The following is a 20205-nucleotide window of genomic DNA, read 5'->3' as shown; positions in this document are numbered from 1 at the left end:
CGCCCTCTGATAATGCAGCATGGGGGAAAATACCAGACTCGGTAGCTTCAGCTGAGTGAGCAGACCCTTCTATTGTTAAATAATTTGGCTGATCGAGAGAAAGGTGAGTGAACAAATGCAAGTGTTCATGTAAATAATGTGGCTTACGTCTGTTAATACCGATGGCGCCAGACTGGAAGCAAGGATGTAGCAGTTAGGGATTGTTAGCCACCTGGATTCTGAGATGCTAACCCACATTGCAGCATTGAGGAAGACTGAGGCTCTCGCCACGTTAAGTTAGCTCGCTGGCTAATTTGTCATTGCTGGTTTATAACATACAATTGCACAACAAGAAAACTTCGACAATATGGGGTGAATAAAAAAATAAATATCGAATAGTTAAGCTATTTAGTGAATATAGTCTCCCTTGTTTGACTTAAAATCTAAACCATCCAGACTGAAAATGGCTGTGACCGAGGTTAGCAACCTAGCATGTAAGCGTTGATGACTGGTCCCAAGTGTTGAGTCCAGCTGCTCAGTCTGCTGTGTGAGTCTGATCTCGAAGTAAACGATCCACACCAACTGATAATCTGGGAAATCAGCGAGCTAGCTACTTTTCTAAAACCAGCTTGAACTCCGTCTGCGTTGTTCGAGTGACAACAGCGGTGATGCTGCGCTCACGTAACGCTAATAAAGTCCATCGATTTGTGTTTCCAGTTGCTGTTGCCCTTTTGAAGGTTTGTTTCAGTGACACTGTTTCATTCGCAACGAATATGGAATAAATAAGAGGCCTACCTCGATACTTTAACTTTAAGATTAGCCTCTGTTTGTAACCTGTCCTGACCTGTATTGTCGCTTTCTTTTTCTGGCGGGGAGGATCGTTTAAAACATTATACAAACCTGTCTGTGTTAGGTCTTAAAAGTATAAATAATCACCTTCTGAGTGATTTCTAATATCCTTTTTATTTTATTTTTTTTAACTCGGAAGAAGGTAACAACTGCAGGTTAATCTGATATTCACCAGCAACATTTTTTGTAAATTAAGTTTTAAAATGCACACCCCATTTTCCCAGTACATGAACAATAAATACTTTAACATTTTCAACCATATGTATAAAAAAAAAGAAGAAGAAAAAGCAGAAGATCCTCATCTTCCAGAGGCTTTTTCTTGGAAATTGTCAGCAAAATAGTTGCATATTTAATTTCTCTGTTAATTTTCCAATAGACGTGCAATTAAGATCCGTTCTAATGGATATCATACGAAAGATTGATGTAGATCAAAATATTACCGTTTCAATATAAAAGATATCTGGCTGTGGAGTGGGTCATGGAGCAGATTGGCTGCAAATGGTAGTTTGTAGATGGTCTGCACATTTATCCTTTGCAGTTTATCGTAAATAACAAATGTAAATAATAATAGGAGTTACAAGACACGTCCTGACATTTGCATATTGTAAGAAACAGTTTGGACTTATCCTAATGATAAACTTGAACAATTTGCATATTTTTGAGTTGTAGGTGACTCGGCTGTTTTTGTGCAGGTCTCGCGTTTTACTTATTTGGCGGTGCACACAAGTCTGCTCTGCTTTGCATTGAATACGTGCCGTTATTAACGAGTGCCTATGAGGTTCTGTGTGGACGTACGTGCTAATTTCTTGTGTAAAACATTTAATTTATGTGCAGCATGCATGTCGGGCTTACCTTTCGCCACATGAATAAAAGCATCCTACATACGGTCACTATGATAAGGGAGACTGCATGTCAGTGGTCCCCACTACACCGGTCACGATTGACAATTTGTTGTATTACACAGTAATTAGAGATCATCAAGATCATGTCTTCACAATCGCCTCAATCCCAGCTTTCTTTTTCCCTCCATATCTTGATAGACTTGAGGCACTGAACGTTTACAGCTTCTTGAAGCTATATATGCAGTTAATGTTAAAAAGCCTCAAAGGAAAACAGATCTGCTTTTGTTGCAGAATAAGTATTTATTCATTAGAAGTTGTTTCTTATTGCACAATGAGCACATTCCCTTTATAATGGTGATTAAAAATGAACAAAGACGAATTATTTGTATGAAAATGTCTTAACTGCCACTAATGGGGAAACAGACAATCGCATCATGTAGACGATCGAATATTAATAGCGTGAGAAATGACACCAAAGAGACGATTTGTATGTTTTTGACCCCTGTAATTGATACTCGACATCAGGCTTTCATTTGCCATCTTGGCTAATAAGGCATCACCGGGGTAGTTTTTACATGTGAGGTGGGGTAGATAAAAAGATAAAGATGACCTGCTTTGTGTCACCCGTCACACGACAGAACCGCAATCTGGAATTTAAGCATGGATTTTAGTAGTTTGCTTAAAAGAAGCCCATTCATGACGGGATCTCAAGTCATTTGGCATTGTGGTTGTTACAAATGCCAAAAAAATCAGAAGACTGTTAATTAATGCAATTATAATCTGATTGATCACCATGTCGGGGTGTGTTTATCAGTATTTCTGTCAGCTCCTGTAGTTCCATCCCTGCGGTTAGCTGTGTCCCAGTGGGCTTCGTCGTTCTTAGTTTTATCAGTATCAGCAGCATTGGAAGGTCAGTGTGTCCTTGTGCATACAATGCATGTTCAGCTCTCCTTCCTCTTCATGACGTCACTGCCCACTGATGAGCACGGCTCTTGTGGAAATGTGTCTTTGCTCTTTTATTGCACCACTGACACATCTACACGGGGCAGTTCATTGAAAGTTTTTTTTTCTTTTTTTTTTTTTTCTGAAGGTTGGCTGTGTTTAAGGCATCTCACAGGTACCTTGAAAATCAATGAAGGATGAACGCTGTATTCACAGCACTGAACATGTTTTTTAAGAGAAAATGGAACATCAGAAGTCATTCACCTACCCCGACAGATGAATTTCGGCTCTGGAAATGTACACATTTGCTCTGAAATAGTCTTTTTAGTGTCTTAAGGAACACCAGACCACAAAATGTTTTTTTTTTTATCTTTTTAAAGCCGCATAGATCAACCACGATTTCTTTCGAATGCCTCATTTCTACTGAAAGGCAAAGAGGGAAAAGATTATCTGGTTTAAGTGTGGCTTGACAACAGCTGCTTGCACCTTATGATGTGCTCATCCTCTTCTATTCTATACACTTCCCCATCCCATGTTACTCTAATGTGTTGCGTAACAGTGGGGACAGCTGCCAAGACCCAGCTGGCTTCTCAGATGTGCTTTGTCCTCTTCACTTGTGAGGCAACGTCAGGAAATGCAGCCTGTAGAAGTACCTACTGAAGCACATTCAAACAGGACTGTTAATATGCACCTTAATTTCCCAGAGGGCAGCTCCCAAGGGAACAATAAAGTTCCATCTCTCTAATATTTTTAGCTAAGAGACAAATTTAGAATCTATTTGAACAACATTGTTTTCAATCGTGCCGCAATGTCACTTGAGTCACCGCAGAGTGCTTTTGAATCGGGTGTTTATGTAATAAGGTGAAACATTAACCTGTGACGATGGCTTTTTGTCTTTCTCTTCAGTGATGTTCCAACGATGCCTATAGTAGATAAACTCAAGGAGGCATTAAAACCTGGTCGAAAAGAGGCAGGTGATGAGGGTGACCTCAACAAACTCTTGGCCTCTTCTGCTAAGAAGGTCCTTCTGCAGAAAATCGAGTTTGAGCCTGCCAGCAAGGGCTTCTCCTATCAGCTGGACAGCCTAAAGAACAAATATGTGATCCTCAATCCCAGAACTGAGGGGGCCACTGGGCAGAAGGCTACCGAGCCTCCTCAAATAAAGAGGCAAGGTAAGCTCTCAAATGTAACTGGAAATTTTTCTCTGGTTTGATATTTTTTCCGACGTTCTTCTCTTAACTTGAGATGATAGCTGTGTTTACCTGCACCCTCAGTCTCAGAGAATGTGGTTGGGGGTCAGAGTGATGGGATCCCGGCCCCGCAGAAGATGCTCTTTCCAGGGAACAAGCTGACCCTTAAGTGGGAGCGTGTGTACAGGGTGGGAGCCGGCCTCCACAACCTCGGAAACACTTGCTTCCTCAATTCCACCGTGCAGTGTCTCACCTACACCCCGCCGCTTGCCAACTACTTACTCTCAAAGGAGCACAGTCGTGCCTGTGAGTACCTTGCCAGATTTACTTTCATTCTCTCAGATTATCCTGAACAGTATGCACAAGTCGCAGTTTGTAAAATAACTGCTAACTCGCTTATGTGCAGACACGGAGCAGAATGGCATTGTGGGGTGCAAACCAAAGTTGCTTTTTTTTAAATAACTTGATCCTTTTGGTGTTGTTGGTGATTTACTTCAACCTGATTCTGACCCTTTTCTGTTTTTATCTGATATGAATAAATGTATCTGTTGTATTGTTTTAACTTTGTGGTCTTCCAAAAGCCTTTATGGGGCGTTGAACATTAGCCTCTGCAATAAACACGATGGTAATTGCATTGCTGAGCTATTTTCAGATTATCTAAGTATTTGGTATCTTTCCCTCCTTTTTTTTGTGGACCACATCAGTCCAGCTCTGAGGTCTTTACATTGGCTGCCTTTCCACCAGAGGATAGACTTTAAAGTTCTGATGCTGCTCTATTAAGCTCTAATATGGTCTAGGACCAAAATACATCAGTGACCTCCTGACTCAGTATGGAACTTCCAGACCCCTCAGGTCATCTGGATCCGGTCTTTTATCAGTTCCCAGAGTCAGAACCAGACATGGAGAAGCTGCATTCAGCTTCTATGCTCCACATGTCTGGAACAAACTCCCAGAAAGCCTCAGATCAGCCGAAACACTCAGTGTATTTATGTCCAGGTTGAAGACACACCTATTTTCAGCTACGTTTGAATAAAGCTCAAAACTTAATCACATTTTAACTACTGATTTTATCTATCTATTGTTCTTATTTCTTTCTTTTCTGTTTAAAATTTAGATCATGCTTTTTATTTCTACTGTTTTAATGTATCTGTAAAGCACTTTGAATCGCCTTGTAGTTGAATTGTGCTGTACAAATAAACTTGCCTTGCCTTGCCTTTAAAAAAACAACTTCATAAGAAATGTAATAGGAGTGAGAATGTCTTTGCCGCATAGTTGTCTTTTACCCACATATTTAGCGTGATCTATTTTCTTTTTTCATTCAACCGTATACCATGTTGATGCTTTAAAGTGAAAATTGGAAAGAGTTTCCTTTTTTTTATTTAATTACATGTATTTACAAAGGAAAAAAAAGAAAAAAAAAATTAAATGGAGGAAGTGTCTCATATAAAGCTTTTGTAATCTTGTTTGTGTTTCAGGTCACCAGTCAGGCTTTTGCATGATCTGCGTAATGCAGAACCATATAATCCAAGCCTTTGCCAACACAGGCAACGCCATTAAGCCCGTGTCCTTCATCAGAGACCTAAAAAGTAAGCCCTCCTCCCTTTAAACACCGTGTGGCTGTGTCTGAGCGGTTTGCATTTTCAGCGCAGGTTGTGCCAGGAGTCAGATATTTAGTTGTAAAACCAGCTGACACTGTGACGCCAAACTTTTCCACTGTTGCAGCAACAACAACAACAACCAGTAACTGCAGTATGTCAGTGGAGTAGTGAGAGTGGAGGTGGTGAATGAATCATTCATCGACTGTAAAGCTGAGGCTGGAGTTGGGCTCTGACATGCTGTGCTGTAGTCTCATTGCGTCCTCGTCCCCTCCCTCCCTTCCTGCGTACTTCTTCGTTGCATGCTGCTGCACTCTCTACCTCCTGTACTTCTTTTTCTGTCCCCCCCTCCTTTATCTCCTCCCTCCCTCCTTCCCCAATGCCCTCTCTGTCTCCTTGCGACTGCGGGCTGAGAGGAGCAGCTTTAGCACAAAAATGTACGAGCCCACCGGCCTCTTTTCTCTCCCTGTTTGTTTTTCCTGTACGTCCTAGAAATCTACCATTACATCTGGAACAGCGTAAAGGCTGTGCAGTGAAAAAAAATCCTGTGCTTATTCTCAGTACTACCTCCAAAAAATGATAATATGTCGCACACAACATATATAAGAGCTCACTGATCAGCTCAGCTGATTGGCTGTTGGATCCTAAGGCAATTCCAGAGTTTCATGAACAAAATTGAAACGCAACACACCAATCTAATGCCCAAAGATACTTGTTTCCAAGAAGCTATCTCCCTCCTATAAGTGCCTGGAATTAGTCATAAGTGCATGGGGTCTTGCCCCCCCCACCCTTTTTGATGTGACTCAATTATCCTCAGTGAGTAAGGATGCTGTGCTGGGAATGTAGTGATGACCACATCAGAAATCTACCAGCCTACACTCTCCCCTTTCCCATTAAGAAATCACACGGGCCAAAGTGTTTACAGCTGCATTAGCTTTAATGCTCGACTCTTGCTGTAGACGAGACGCCAGCCTGCTGAAGTTACCGATCATAAGCTTTCTATATGATCATAGCTGAGCTTCAGATTGATGGTGTGCTAACATTGGAGGCCAGCTTTAAGTAGCCATTTAAGAGCACTCTGTTAACTTCACAGTATATTAACCGAGCAGAAATGCTCTTATTTATTTTTGCTTCATCAATGTTCCTACATGTCGCCTTAATTTTCAGAGAACAACCATGCCGGCAGAACAAAATGTATTTATTTTTTTAATTCTGTCTTTTACGTCGCTGTTTATTTGTTAGTAATCACAACATTTAAGGGACGTTAGAGAAGCTTAAAAGATTTGAGCAGTAAATGGAACCCATATTGCAATGAATGACTCACTGATTTTAGCTTTTGGTAAAGTATTATTGTCATATATTTGTCTCCCACAGAAATCGCCAGACATTTTCGTTTCGGGAGCCAAGAGGACGCCCACGAGTTTTTGCGATACACAATTGACGCCATGCAGAAAGCCTGCCTCAATGGCTACCCCAAGTAAGTTTTTCCGCTTATTGGGGGCGTTGTTCCGAAAACTACGATGTGGTCGCTAACCTGTTTTTCTCTCTGTTCTTAGGCTCGATAGGCAGACTCAGGCCACGACATTGGTTCACCAGATCTTTGGAGGTTACCTCAGGTCGAGAGGTATTCACTCTTTTTTTTTTTTTTTTCTAGAACTGTGCAGATTTTCAGATGTTTTGCTTTCGGCAATGCATTGTTGAACAATTTCTCTCGCAGAAAACAATTAAGTCGGTGTCAACAAAAGAACAAACAAAAAAACTGATTTGGGTTTGGTATTTATTCTGGAACAGTGATGCGTGGGGTCAGAATCGCTGTTGCTATTTTGCTTGTCGGTCTTTGGGATTTTCTAAATTGGGCGCTTTGAAGAAAGCGGTTAATGACGATCATCGAACAGTCATGGCAGACGTTTCTGCGTACTTTTATCGTCTTCAGATTGAGGAGCAGCTTGTTAAGTTGGAGGCCCTTCCTTACATTTCAAGTGTCACATTGGCCTAAAATATGCTCTCAGGTCTGAAACTAGTGATGGTTAAATGTTAAGGGATTTTCAGGCTGCTTTTATCCACACAAGTCAGATTTGTTATTTGGTCTTTCAGTGAAATGCTCCATTTGTAAAAGTGTGTCGGACACGTATGACCCTTACCTGGACATCGCCGTTGAGATACGGGTATGTTGCACAACAACTCAAAATGGCTTTTATTAGACGGAATAAAAACCAAGCCGCACTGAAGTATTTCTCTCTTTTTATTTATTTATTTATTTATTTTTTATTTTTTGCAGCAAGCTGCAAACATAGTGCGAGCCCTGGAGCTATTTGTCAAACCAGATGTTTTAAGTGGAGAGAATGCCTATATGTGCGCCAAGTGAGTGTAATTTATATTCTCTCTGACATCATCCAAGTATCCGCGTCTGCTGGGTGTGAATGACTGGGTTGTTGTTGTTACCGCGAAACATTTATTCAGGTAGGAGATGATCATGAATCTCTCTGTTGCCGCAGGTGCAAAAAGAAAGTGCCGGCCACCAAGCGCTTCACTGTCCATCGAACATCTAACGTGCTGACCCTCTCACTGAAGAGGTTTGCCAACTTCAGCGGAGGAAAAATAACAAAGGTTAGCGGTTGATCTGCACACCAGTGACTGTTGTAAAAGAGCCTTCTCCTTCCTCTGTATGTCTAAACTCTCTTTTGTTTCATTTTCCAGGATGTTGGTTACCCAGAATTCCTGAACATCCGTCCCTACATGTCTCAGAGCTCAGGTGACCCTGTTATGTACGGCCTCTATGCTGTCCTGGTGCATTCCGGCTACAGCTGTCATGCCGGCCACTACTACTGCTACGTCAAGGTAAGGCGACCACCACCGTCTTATGTATTCATTTTAGAATATCTACTTGAAATGGACAGGCATTGTTTGGGCTTTATTTGAATTGTTTATCTCTTTCCGTTGTAGGCAAGTAATGGACAATGGTACCAAATGAATGATTCAATGGTGCACTCGAGTAACATCAAAGTGGTTTTGAACCAGCAGGCTTATGTCCTTTTCTATCTGAGGTAAGACGCTGCTGATTTATATATAAAAAAGAGAGAAGTCTGCACCTCCTGAGTGTATCATTACATAAATAGATTTTTTTGAATTGTATCATGAAGGATCCCTGAAACGAGGAAGAATACAGATGGGCAGGCCACAAAGCAGGGGATGTTGCATTCTGGGAAGAATAGTGCATCATCAGAGCAAATAAAGAGGGCCAGTCTGAATGGGCCTCTCTCCTCTCCGCAGGTCACAAAGGTAACGGAAGAGATGATGTTTGATCTTATTCATTATTTTGAAATTGATAAAGTGTTCGTCTGGTGTGGCGCCTTTTGATTTTTAGTCGAACTAAATACATCATTTTCCATTAAAGTTCAATACTTCTTGGCAGAAACTGGAGCCTTCACAGCTGCGTAAGATCCAGTCTATGGATGGTGGTTTGGGTTTGCCCATTTCCAGGAACGGTGCGAGCACTCAGCCACAGTCCAGACTTTCCAACTGGACATCATCCTCCAACGGTCCACCGAAGCTGCCCGGTGGACCCACGGTTATCGAGGAACCTTCCAAGAAGGTGAAGAAGCCCTCTCCCCAGAGTCAGGTGCAGTCCCGCAGCACCACGCCGACTCCCTCCAACAACGGGGTCAGCAGGACGGAGGGGGATAAAAAACAAGGTGGCGAGGGCAGAGGCATGGCAGCGTCTACCTCATTTAAGTCTTTGTCTGACTCTTCCTCTGCTGACACCTCTGACTCAAAGGTACAATAACCAATGGAAAACTAATACTAATCCTACTTTGAGGTGTATTTACGGTAACTTTTTAATCTTAAGACAGCATTTGTATTGGCTTAGGCAGCAGACATGATGCTGAAGATGACATTCAGAACTAGAAGTTAGATTTTGGCTGTGATAGAAATCCTTACAGTGCAGGAAAGCTAATCTACAAATTGTATACAAGAAATTTGAAACAGAATAGGGTGAAAAAAGGATCCTCAACAAAACAAAAAGTACTTTTTCATAGAATTATCAAGCTTTGGCTAGTATCTCCCTTTTACTTAATGTTAATGTTCATCCACAGCTCTAAGGTTCTCGCATAAGAATAAAGAAATAAAGAAATATAAAAAATTTCATGTGAAAATAAATCAGAATCACAGTGTTGAATGTCCATTTCAGTGACTGCACTCATCCTTCTGCTGCAGAGTATGTTTAATTGTAAGTTAAACCTACCACTTGTATAATTCTCAGACATATTTGTGAGACAATAACTTCAAGTGCTGAAACATCTGCAGTAACTTTGGCGTGGATGTCCAGCAGTTCTTAAGCAGCAAAAGTCAAAGCTTTAAGTCAAGGCTTCCTCTTCCAATCGTATCTTTGTACAGCTGAGGTGTAACTTTCTTCACTATGTATATTTAATGAGTCACGTCCTGCTCGCTCCTCCCGGAAAACACTGCAGAATCCGGAGGGCGTCCAGACTTTTGCCCTCACTGTAGACTCTGTAGATAAAAGCAAACTTTATTAGCAACTAAGTTGCAGCCCAGTGCTTCTCGGCAACAGCTAAATGTAATTGGTACAGAGGTCCAAAGAGACGCACTGCAAGGCAATTCCTCACACCCCCCAGTAACTCGCTGTGCTTTGTTCATATTGAAACTGATCATTTTTAACCATTTGTATAAACCTAGCAAGTATATGCTCTGCTTGCAGTCCAGTTATTACCATATGTTTTTAACATAGGATTTCAAAAGATGCGTATCAGCCATTTCAAGTTGTGTGGGAAGCCAAAGCTGTGATCCTAACCAGTGATCGTCTTTTATGTTGGCCAGGACTCTGTCGGTCCCAAAAGTGCTCCAGTGGGAGAGACTCCTTCCACTCCTCGCAAAGGCTCCAGTGGCCTGGCATCTCCAGCCAGGAGCATTGAACGCTCTCAGAGCACAGAAGAGCAGAAGATGGCAAAAATAAAACCCCCGGCTCTCAACAACATCACATCTGAAGCCACCAGCACCATGTCACCACCACCTGCCAAGAAACTGGCGCTGTCAGCCAAGAAGGTAAAAGCGCCATTTCCATCCACGTTAGCTAAACCACTTCCTGCTGTAATGCACGCTCATAGTGATTCGTGTCACTTCTTACTGCTATCCAAAATGTTGTCATTGATTGGTTGTATAAAGGCAATTAAACTCACATTTCTGCTAGTTTTCTTTTCTGTTCTGTGTGATGTTATTTTTCCAGTGTGACCTGTCTAATCAACCATGTCAGCACTTGTCTTCCTTTTCTTTAGTTTCTCTTTTTTTCTAACCATTTCTAATTCTTCTCTGCCATACCCTTTCCTCTTTATTTCCCCCCCCTTCCATCTTTTCCTTCCATCCCTTTCCTTATTTGATTTTCTTCCGTATTTTTGGTCACATTCATGGCTATTTTCTTTAGACCACCAAGTTTTTATTTATGTCGATAACTGCAGGCTCGCAGCCGGAGTCTGAGCAGCACTGATGCTCTGCCCCATTTGCCACACCAGCTGTCCAGTGACCCCATGCATCACAATCAACTTAACTCCATCATTGTTGCTTCGCCCACTCACATTCACAGGTATGAAATATGAACCTGATTTTACTGAGGAAATGCAATTCAAAACTGAGAGTTGTCCATCTGACTTGATTCAAATATCGGGTTTGTCGTGATAATTATTATTTTTTTTCTTCCCAGAGTCAGCCCATTTCATTCAACTAAAGCCCAGTCATCTACTTCTGCCCACTCACGTGGATCCTTGGTACAGCAGAGCCCACAGAAACGGTCTCTTCTCTCCACACCGCAAAAGCCAAATGCCAGCCTTTTTTATAAAACCAACGGGCTTCAAAGTCCGGCCCCAAAGAGTCCCAAGTCTTCCAACAGCCTCAGCTCTGTGTCTCAAGAGCCAGACTTCAACTCTTCAGCTCAAAAAGCCGGCCAGAAGAAGAAGAAGAAGAAGAAGAAGCGAAGGCATTCTGAGGTGGAAGGCGACACGCAGCCGGATGCCCCCGCAGCTCCCGTCACGCAGTCCAGCCCCGCTGAGTCGGCAAACGAGAAGAAGCGCAAGAAGAAGAAGAAAAAGCGAAAGCGGGAGAGCGAGGACGGAGAGGGGAACGAAAGGAAGTGCGTCCCGTCTCATTTGGACGGATCAAGCCAGGAGGAGGATTGGTGTCAGGGAGGCTTATGGAGCCTAACGTCTAATTCAGATGCGGAACTGTCAAAGGAACAGCCTCAGTTATCTCCAGCAAGCCCAACCCAGTGCGAGTCCAATCAGACGGAGGAAAGCAGGAACTCTGTGAAGAAAAAGAAGAAGAAGAAGAAGAAAAAGATGGTTGAACTTGAAGAGGCTCTGCAGGAAACAACTTCTGCGTACCCCACATCAAAAAGGTGGGCTGGAGTTCTGTTTTTCAGTCATTTAAGACATCCGGCTGCGTTTCTTAGTTTATCCACCTTTGCTTACAGCAAACTACATACTTCTTTGTAGGAATGCACATCATGTGTTCTCCTCTCTAAATACTTTATTTGCTTTGCGTTGTAAAAGTAGTGACATGCAGTTAAAAAAGATGTCTGCTTTGTAGCTTTTCTAACCTCTGCCACTATCTGCACCCCCCTCCCCCAACAGTAATCCCGACACGAAGACCACAGACATTTCTAACGACACAACCGATTTAATAACGATGAAAAAGAAGTTAAAAATGAAGAAGAAGAGACTAAAAGAAGAGATGCGACAGCGGGAGGAGAGCAAGCATGCTGATGCTGAGCCTGAAGCAGCCGAACCCCCCTCCACAAAGACCACCACAGAGAGCAACCAAATAGGCAAACAAAGCACAGGTATGTGAGCATGGGCTCCTGTGAGCCAGGGGAACTGTAGCGGGGACTGTGTAATCTTGTGGTCCATGCCAACCAGTGTTGCATTGTATAATGATACCACAAGAAATGACACCATTCCCAAGCCAGATGAATATGCTTAACCAAGGCACAAGGAATATTTCTCACATTAATTCAGTGCAATGATAGCCATGTAGATGGATACTTTATTGATCCAGAAGGGAATTTGTGTCATTTGGCTTTTTGTCTTTTTGGCCAAGTTATTGATGTGGTAAATTTCTGTGTGCAAATGCAACATTTATTATGATGATAATAACTGACTGTAACTTTTGAGCTGCTAAAAATCTGGCATCGAACCAGTTTTAAATGAGGATTATTTATGATAATTAAGGTCTTCCTTCGAAGATGTTTTATGTTACTTGACTGTTGTTAGTAGTGCACAGACCACCGCTTCAGAGGTGTATTTGGTCTGACGGTGACATTAAGAACCATACATATGCCATAGCCCTGCAATGTCAATAAAGGCAGGTTAACTCATGCAGCTACTTTTTTTTTTTTTTTTTGCTGCGTGTTCCAGAATTAAAACTCTGTCTGGTCGAATGTACTTTACTTTGATTGAAAGGCTTTTGGCACACAAAATTTAGTAGACAAGTGACATGCACCATCTGCACGTGCACCGTTACATTAGTGAGAATAAGTAGGAAGAAACGTAGAAGATAAAGATTCGGTTGCAAAAGGAAACACAACAGACCGGAGAAGTGGGTCAGTTCAGACTCCCTCATTGCACTGGAGTCACTCACAGCAGTTTCTTTCAGCTCTACGTGCGTCTCCCTTCTCAAGTCAAGAGAGACACTATAATTTGGCCTGTCGCATCCCAATGGGCCGGTCCAGTCATTTTCACCTTGAGTCGGACCATCTCTGCAGCCTTCCCTTGGTTAGACAGGACGTTTAGAATGAGCTAAGCCAAGCAGTCTCCACCTCTCTGTGGCGTCCAGCACTTTGCTCTTCCTGACGTTACTGACAGCGGCGGCACGGATAATAGAATAGGTACGGAAGATGTGTGTGTATATATATATCTATATATATTGAGCTATTTAGACAGGTATTACATTGAAGACAGATACTATGTTGTGAAGCACCAGAGCTAAACCAAAAACAGCACATAAACATACAGATATTAAAGCTTGTAAATATATATATTTTTTTTTTTTGTAAAAACTTTGAAGTGTAAGCGAATTCTAAACGTACTCTGCAGCAACCCAGCTTCACTTCACTATTCTGCAGAGGATGTATTGTTATGTTTTGGGAGAGACTGATTGAATATTAGTTCAGTTTCTTCATTTCTGTTTTTTTTTTTTTCTGATGGTTTCCAGCCACAGTGGTAGTGTGGGACAGCCAAGTGAAAGATGGCTACAAACGCAGCCAGGCGCCAGCGGCAGATGGAGGTGCGTTAGGCGACGCCCCGAGCCGTGCAGCTCGCGTAGCCTGGGACGGAAAAAAGACCAGTGATGTGGTGGAAGAACTACTCCAGAACGCCACAGATAAAGCCTATGGAGCCAACGGTGAGACAAAGATGATATGTACATCTAAATGTTTGCCTGAGGACTCTGATTTCAGATCATGCTGCTTTGTGGAAAATGCATCCTCAAATGCATGAACAAGTTTTTTTTTGTTGTTTTTTTTTGTATTTCTTACCTAGTCCTCAGTTGGGATGGCGAGGTCTCTGCTATCAGCAGAGATGCTATTGAAGATGTCTACAATGCCAGGAGTGACACTGTGATTGATGAATGGGATGAAGAATTTGACAGTGGGAAGGTGAGAGGAAAACCGAACACGCATATTATATATGTAATAAAACACAAATCAGTCACTGCCAGCTATAGGCCACCTTTGTTTATTCAGTGTTTATGGTCCGTTTGATTTGCATTGTTATGTATGTTTAGGTAAAGAAAGTGAAGAACTATAAACCAGAAAAGTGGAGAAGTGCCGGCAGCATCTTCCAGAAGATCCAGGACAGGCGGAACAAGTGGTCTGTAACACCTGGAGGGAAGCGGGTGTTTGGAGTCCGTCGCTGAGCCCAGATCGCTGCGGACGTCTCGCCTACTGGAAATCAAGACAATATTCTACATCAAATTTCTGTTTTCTTTTTATTCCCCACCTCCACATTGGGTTCACTTTGGTTTTCCCAATTTTAAGTGTGAGATATGTGCCGCTGACGGTTTGACCGACAGCCCCTTCATCGATCAGGTTCCGCTTAAACAGGAAATGTTTTCTTCATTGGCAAGCCGGATTGGAACCCAGTTTAATCTGAATGCCACAGTGAGTGTCCCAAAACCATTACACGTCCATGTCGCAAGTTTATTGAGTGCCGACGTCCCTTTGAGCCTTAGTTGTTGCTCCAAAAGCTACTATGAAATGAAATAAAAATGCACCACAACTGTGAGAAGTAAGCTGTAACTCTTTGGCTTCTTTTGATGTTATTCTATACCAAATTACAAAGATTCGAAATGATTTGAAAAACATGTATTTTAAGCTTCCTAAATTGTATTTTTATGGCCCTTTCCCCTCGCTGTGTTTTTATTTGCCGCACTGTCTGCCCCGCGGCTTTTCTTTTTAGGACCAAATTTTGCCTGCATAATATGTTGGTAACATAGAGCTTTAAATATTCACCCTTCTCCAAATATGCACGTCTCAACTGCTTCGGGCGGGAAAATTGACGAAGCCTAATTTTGTTTTTAGTTCTGCAAATCCTGATTTTGTGCTTTTTTTTTTTTTTTTTTTTTGCTCCTCACCAAATTTATTTCAGATTTATGAAAATCTGGACCACAAAAATACGGTCTGCCAATTTATACAAGCTTTAAATATCTGTTTGTTTGTGTCGTTCTCAAACGGCTCATAGTGCAACGTGCAATTTTATGTCGTTGAAGTTGGGGTTTCTGAGGGAACTCTGATAGAGGCAGTAGTTGTCGGCGGTGCAGATATTAATCTGAGCATCTCGTCTGTTTTTCATTTGGAAGCATCCGGTCTTGGAGACTGGACCCGTTTGATACTCTGCGAACGAACTTCACCACAAACTTTTCACCAATGTCCTGAAATAAAGGGGTTACGTTTTATACTGAAGGCACTGTGTCAGAATGGGACTGCCACATGATCATTTACTGTCCTTGTGTATCTTTTATCTCTATGCAATTTTCTGACCATCACACTGGTCACCAAGAAACTGGGCTTAGACTCAGGAACCCAGACCTCTCGTATCTCATCTATTCCTCTGTTCAGATCAAACCCCCGTTGTTTCATATCATTGTAGCCCGTCTGCTTGGACCACCAAGTTGCATCCTGTACAAACTGTTTTATACAAAGTATTTCAGGTGTGGGAACCATGGGAACATCCTCCACCACTTTGGGCACAGAAAAGCTAATGTTATAACAAACTGCTTTGCCACTGCAGAAGACTGTACAGTCCATCTCGTGCCACCTGTGTTTTCCCCCTCCAGTGCTGTAAAGATTTGCCCATGCATTTTTCATTCTAGAGATGTTGCCTTGAATTGGCTATAAAAAGATATAGGATTTAATGTTATAAATATATAATTTAAAGAAGAAAAGACGCCGATCTTTAATGTGCTACTAATACTCAGATTAGTTGGTGGACGTTAACTTGAGAATTTATCTGCAAATGTGTTTGTTTGTGTATAAGAGAGTTGTTTGTTTTTACGCGAGACCTCTGCGTCACTAGTGTGTACAGTACAAGAGAGGAAATGGCAGTCTAATTTCCGTTGGAGGTTCGTTGACTGTTAAACTGAAACTAGGGTGTGACTCTCAAAGTGGAACAGAGGAACTCTTACTAGAGCGAATGGACAGTTCCCATGTTTGCATTGACGATTCTGTATTTTGCACCATCTTTTCTGAGCAGTGGAGAGAACTTTCATAGTGAAAGTTGCTCTTGCCATGTTATAGTTAACTATAAGGTGCAATAAAGTTGTGACTTTTGTGAGTTGACTGTGTACTTTTCTGTCTTGTTCTGCTTCAGTTTAGCAATTTTAAGTGTTTCCATTGTGGAAATTAGTGGGTTAACCTGGTTATTGACTCTTATGGTCTATACAACAACATCCTCTAAAAAAAAAAAACTCAACTCGACTGATGTTTTGAGAGCGCTATCTAACAGGTTCATCTATGCTCCCCCATATGATCTCAGCTGGGTTTCTACCAGCAGTTTATGCACTTCTGCCCTGCCCTGTTGTCTTAGCTTTCGCAGGTATTGTTAACCAGTTCTTGTCTGACTGCATCTTGCACTTGTGGTATGAGGAACCCGAGGAAGGGTTTTTCCTTAAACGTTGCACGAATGCACAAGCGTGCACAGGCAAATGTGCTTTGTCCTCAACAAAGAGCTAGTTGAGCAATCTTTGCAGCTCAAGATTCCTCCATCTATGCCCCAACAATGAATCCTCGGTCAAAGACGGGTTTCTTCTGGACAACATGAAGTCAAAATCGGCTACGCCTGCTCTGAATTTGAATTCGTTCCACAGAGCACGACCGGATGTTTACTACTTGCAGTGCACACGTGTAGAAACGTCTGCATCCATTGTGTTTAGTCTTTCCTTTAATTCGGCACCTGGGAGCTGATGCATTTTGCAGCTTAAGACTCGTATGGTTTTTTTTTTAGGACTTGGAAGAGACAAAGTTGCAGTAAACAGGTAGTGAATGTGAGACATTCAACCAATCAGGTTATGATGTGTCAGGTTTGTTCTCTGCTGTCTCAAAAGTGGGAAAATAGTGCTATTGCTAATGACCATCTTAAATTAAGGTTAGTATATATTTGCTAATTGGTGTATACTTGCTTTAAAAAAAAATAATTGTATAATAATTGTAAAATAAGATTTCCCACGTCTTTTACAAATACAAAATGTGTTTTTATAATGTGTGCTTATAAGTTAAATGAGTATAAATCTCAGCAATAAACTACCGAGCAAAGTTAAAGGTGAGTTGGACCGTGACATCACACCTGGGACGGGAGGGAGGGAGGGGCCATCATGTGCACCGGCTTTTCTGGACGCTTATCTGTGACCAGCCGACAGCAGCCAACACACTCGCATCTCCATTTCAAATGGCAAGCGAGAGCAATCGAAACGGCAACAAGCTGAAAAGTAGCACGCAGAAGTGAGCTTGCATCTCCGAGCGGCTGGGAGGTGAGTGAGACGAGGAAAGGGAGGATAAAAAGGAAGGAAGGTATCCGGATTGCACCGGGCGCTCGGTGAGAAACATCCCCGACCAGCCACGCTTGCGGCAGCATCAGGACCACCAGAATGGAGGGGGAGAATCACGGTTTGTCTCTGACTGCTTGGCATTTAGCGGACACTTTGAAACACTTAACACAAGTGCATGCTTTTTTTTCTTTTTTTGTATTTCCGTGTGCGTAGCCTATTATGCGATGCCAAATATATGCCAGACTGTAGTCTAAGCTGTGTTCGTACTGCAGCCAGACTGAGAGCTTGGTGGAACTGATAGAAACCAGCCTGACATACTAAAAACTGAGTCTGCGTCTTCGTTTAATCATGTTGTCTGCATTGTATTATGGGGTGTGTTAAAGTTAAAAGCACTCTCATGGCAGACTGTTCCATGATGGTTTTTTCCAGAAGCTTGCTTTAAAACCTCTGGCCTCTGTGGTATTCACTGGCAAGCTAAGGAGATATAAAAAGATCAGCATGATGAATTATTGAGCATCACACCGCAGCTATGACAACATGATGGATTCGACGTGTTTAGCTCAAAAAATGCAGTGAGAAACCATAAAAAAAAGTTTTTTCTCTTAAGGGAATTTACATCATCCAGACCATGTTGACATCATGTGCGGCCTTGTTGGCTTATTAGATGACACAGTTTTCCAAAACGCTCTCACTGCCAGAAAATGTATAGTCCTTACTGGAAATTGAAGTCCTGACATCATCTATAAGATGAGCTCTCTGATGATGTCAGGCCAACGATGAGCCCGCTGATGTCTCAGCAAAGGCTCTGATTGAGGCTTCATCTCAATTATTTAGCAATTTAAAGTTTCTGAGAGCTTAATGCATCTCAAAATAGAACCTCCAGAGGTGGCCTCATTGCAGGATTTCATCTGGTGAAAGGAGTGAAGAATGGGAATCAACAACTGGTTCTCACAAATGAGAGAAACCTTTGGTGAAATATAAGGCAGAAGTGTGACTTTTATAAGAGTGATCTTTGCATGCATACATTTTTTTTTTTTTTGCCGCTTAGCGTTTCCCTGCATGGTTTAGGAGTGACACCCTATACAACATGGTTATTTTTGGAGGGGTGGGGTTTGCCTCAAAACAGGCTAATAACTTTCATTTCCGGGTATCTTCCTTTGCCATTCATTTTCTCTTTGCAGCTGAGGAATCAATTGATTATCTTGTAATTACCAGACAAAGTGTTTGATACAAGAAAAGAGATTCACTCAGGACCCTGACACCTCCTTCATCAAAGCGACAGCTTGTGGATCTGAACGAGCAAGTGCAAGCCATATCATCTCTTCTGTCCCTGCACCATGACTGCTAAGCATAATTAAAGCCAGAGAGGACAGGTTGGAAGTAATCCATCTGCTGTCATAACTCTAGCATCATACTTTAAATTCAACAAACACTTGAATCTTAATGAAGACCAATGCTACAACTGTTTTGAGGCTTGCAATATGTATGTGGGCAATCTGTAAATTTTATAACCTTGCAGTCATATGTTCAGTCACCGTCTAAAATTTATGAGAGGATTACCATACAGTGTTTTTGCACTCTGTTCTAGAGTGATGTTGCTAGATGCAGGTGCCCTAAACCTGCTATCTGGGGATTTGTTGGGTGCGGCTCTGTTTCAAGAATCACTTTGAAGGCTTTAAACTGCACAGTGTATAAATCTCTTTATCTTCTTTTTTTTTTTTTTGGTACATTTCTCAATCTCCCTGCACCTCTCAGTGCAGCTTGGTCTCTATTTGCACAATCAGATGTGCATTTAACAAAGGAAGCAGTGCATCTGCTCAGAGGCGTGGTGCTCTACATCCGCAGGTTGATGTGGTTATGGGTGTGATCTCTCTCAGTTTGATCCCTCCTCTTTGGCAAAGTGATTGGCATGTGAGAAATATAGATCCTTCCACTGTTCTGTAATATGATGTCCTCCTGCTGTTTGTCTATCTTTGTGATGATAAGGAAAGTTTTCTCCAGCTCTGAGCTCCTCTCAAGTTCAAAGTATACTCAGCCTGTCACTGCAGCAGCAACAAAATCTCAGAGGAATAAAGCAGACACATCTTGTGGGATTGTTTAAAAAAACAAAAAACAAAAAAAAAAACGTGACATGAATAATCAAATGATTTGTAGCTTCAGCAAATCTTTCTTAGTCATGTCAGATAAAACTGTAAAAATAAACTTGATCCTCATCGTGATTAAGAAAACACGCTCCCTTTGTTGTCCGTTGATAAATCTTCACCAGTCTCAAAAAGATTCAGATAAAGAGAAGCACACACACAAAAAAACAGCATCTGAAGCTTTAAGGCAGCTCAAATTACTATCACGAAAAAATTCTGTGAAGCACGTTCGGTCTATATTTAGGTGCAAGAGATTTATTCTTTGTGGTGAGTGTATTCAGTTAGTTTTATCAGCAGAAGGGCTGCCTTCTCTCTGCCTGTTGTTAGTCACCAGAGGTGATGCTAAAATTCGCCTGCTGTGTAGGAGTTCCTGTCAGTAAGCTCTCTGTAGATTTTACATTATATTCAGCTTGGGAAGAAAATTCCATACCTGCGTGACTGTTTGACAAACGCATGACTGGTTTTCATCAGAATTTCTTGTAGAAAGACTACAGAGAATGTCTACAGCAGTTTTCTGCTTGTAATGGAAGTTGCTGTAGGATGTTGAACCCACCTAATATTTATAGCCCATTTCAAGCTACCTGCTACATTTCAGAGGCTATTTAGCTTGATTGTGTACCAA

The 20205-nt window shown here is 41.9% G+C and overlaps 2 protein-coding genes across 4 annotated transcripts in view; both read left to right on the top strand.

Moving 5' to 3' along the window:
* The first annotated feature begins 11 nt into the window (after positions 1-11).
* usp36 (ubiquitin specific peptidase 36) lies at positions 12-16232 on the top strand. 3 transcript variants are annotated; one of them, XM_075453487.1, is made up of 20 exons: positions 12-103; positions 3519-3784; positions 3887-4108; positions 5278-5388; positions 6772-6874; positions 6954-7021; positions 7492-7562; positions 7676-7758; positions 7893-8004; positions 8095-8235; positions 8341-8441; positions 8538-8676; positions 8810-9172; positions 10234-10458; positions 10869-10993; positions 11111-11800; positions 12036-12244; positions 13615-13803; positions 13941-14056; positions 14185-16232. In XM_075453487.1, exons 2-20 carry the CDS (start codon positions 3532-3534, stop codon positions 14314-14316), a joined length of 3453 nt encoding a protein of 1150 aa, XP_075309602.1. In that variant the 5' UTR covers positions 12-103; positions 3519-3531; the 3' UTR covers positions 14317-16232. The 3 variants fall into 3 exon arrangements, 2 of the variants coding, with proteins under 2 accessions (XP_075309602.1, XP_075309601.1); XM_075453486.1 differs by having other exon boundaries at positions 8792-9172; XR_012767930.1 differs by lacking the exons at positions 13941-14056; positions 14185-16232 and adding an exon at positions 13057-13288 and having other exon boundaries at positions 8792-9172; positions 13615-13693.
* Positions 16233-17311: 1079 nt separating this feature from the next.
* cyth1a (cytohesin 1a) overlaps positions 17312-20205 on the top strand; it is a 37059-nt gene continuing 34165 nt past the window's right edge. Inside the window, exon 1 of the mRNA XM_075454874.1 lies at positions 17312-17560. Coding sequence (XP_075310989.1) covers positions 17542-17560 — 19 coding nt within the window. The 5' untranslated portion in view covers positions 17312-17541. The remainder of the gene's footprint in view (positions 17561-20205) is intronic.

This window comes from Odontesthes bonariensis, chromosome 21, assembly GCF_027942865.1.
Source record: "Odontesthes bonariensis isolate fOdoBon6 chromosome 21, fOdoBon6.hap1, whole genome shotgun sequence".
In the NCBI taxonomy this organism is placed as follows: domain Eukaryota; kingdom Metazoa; phylum Chordata; class Actinopteri; order Atheriniformes; family Atherinopsidae; genus Odontesthes; species Odontesthes bonariensis.
The sequence above is the reverse complement of the archived record's forward strand: the minus strand, read 5'-3'. Positions and strand labels throughout refer to the sequence as shown.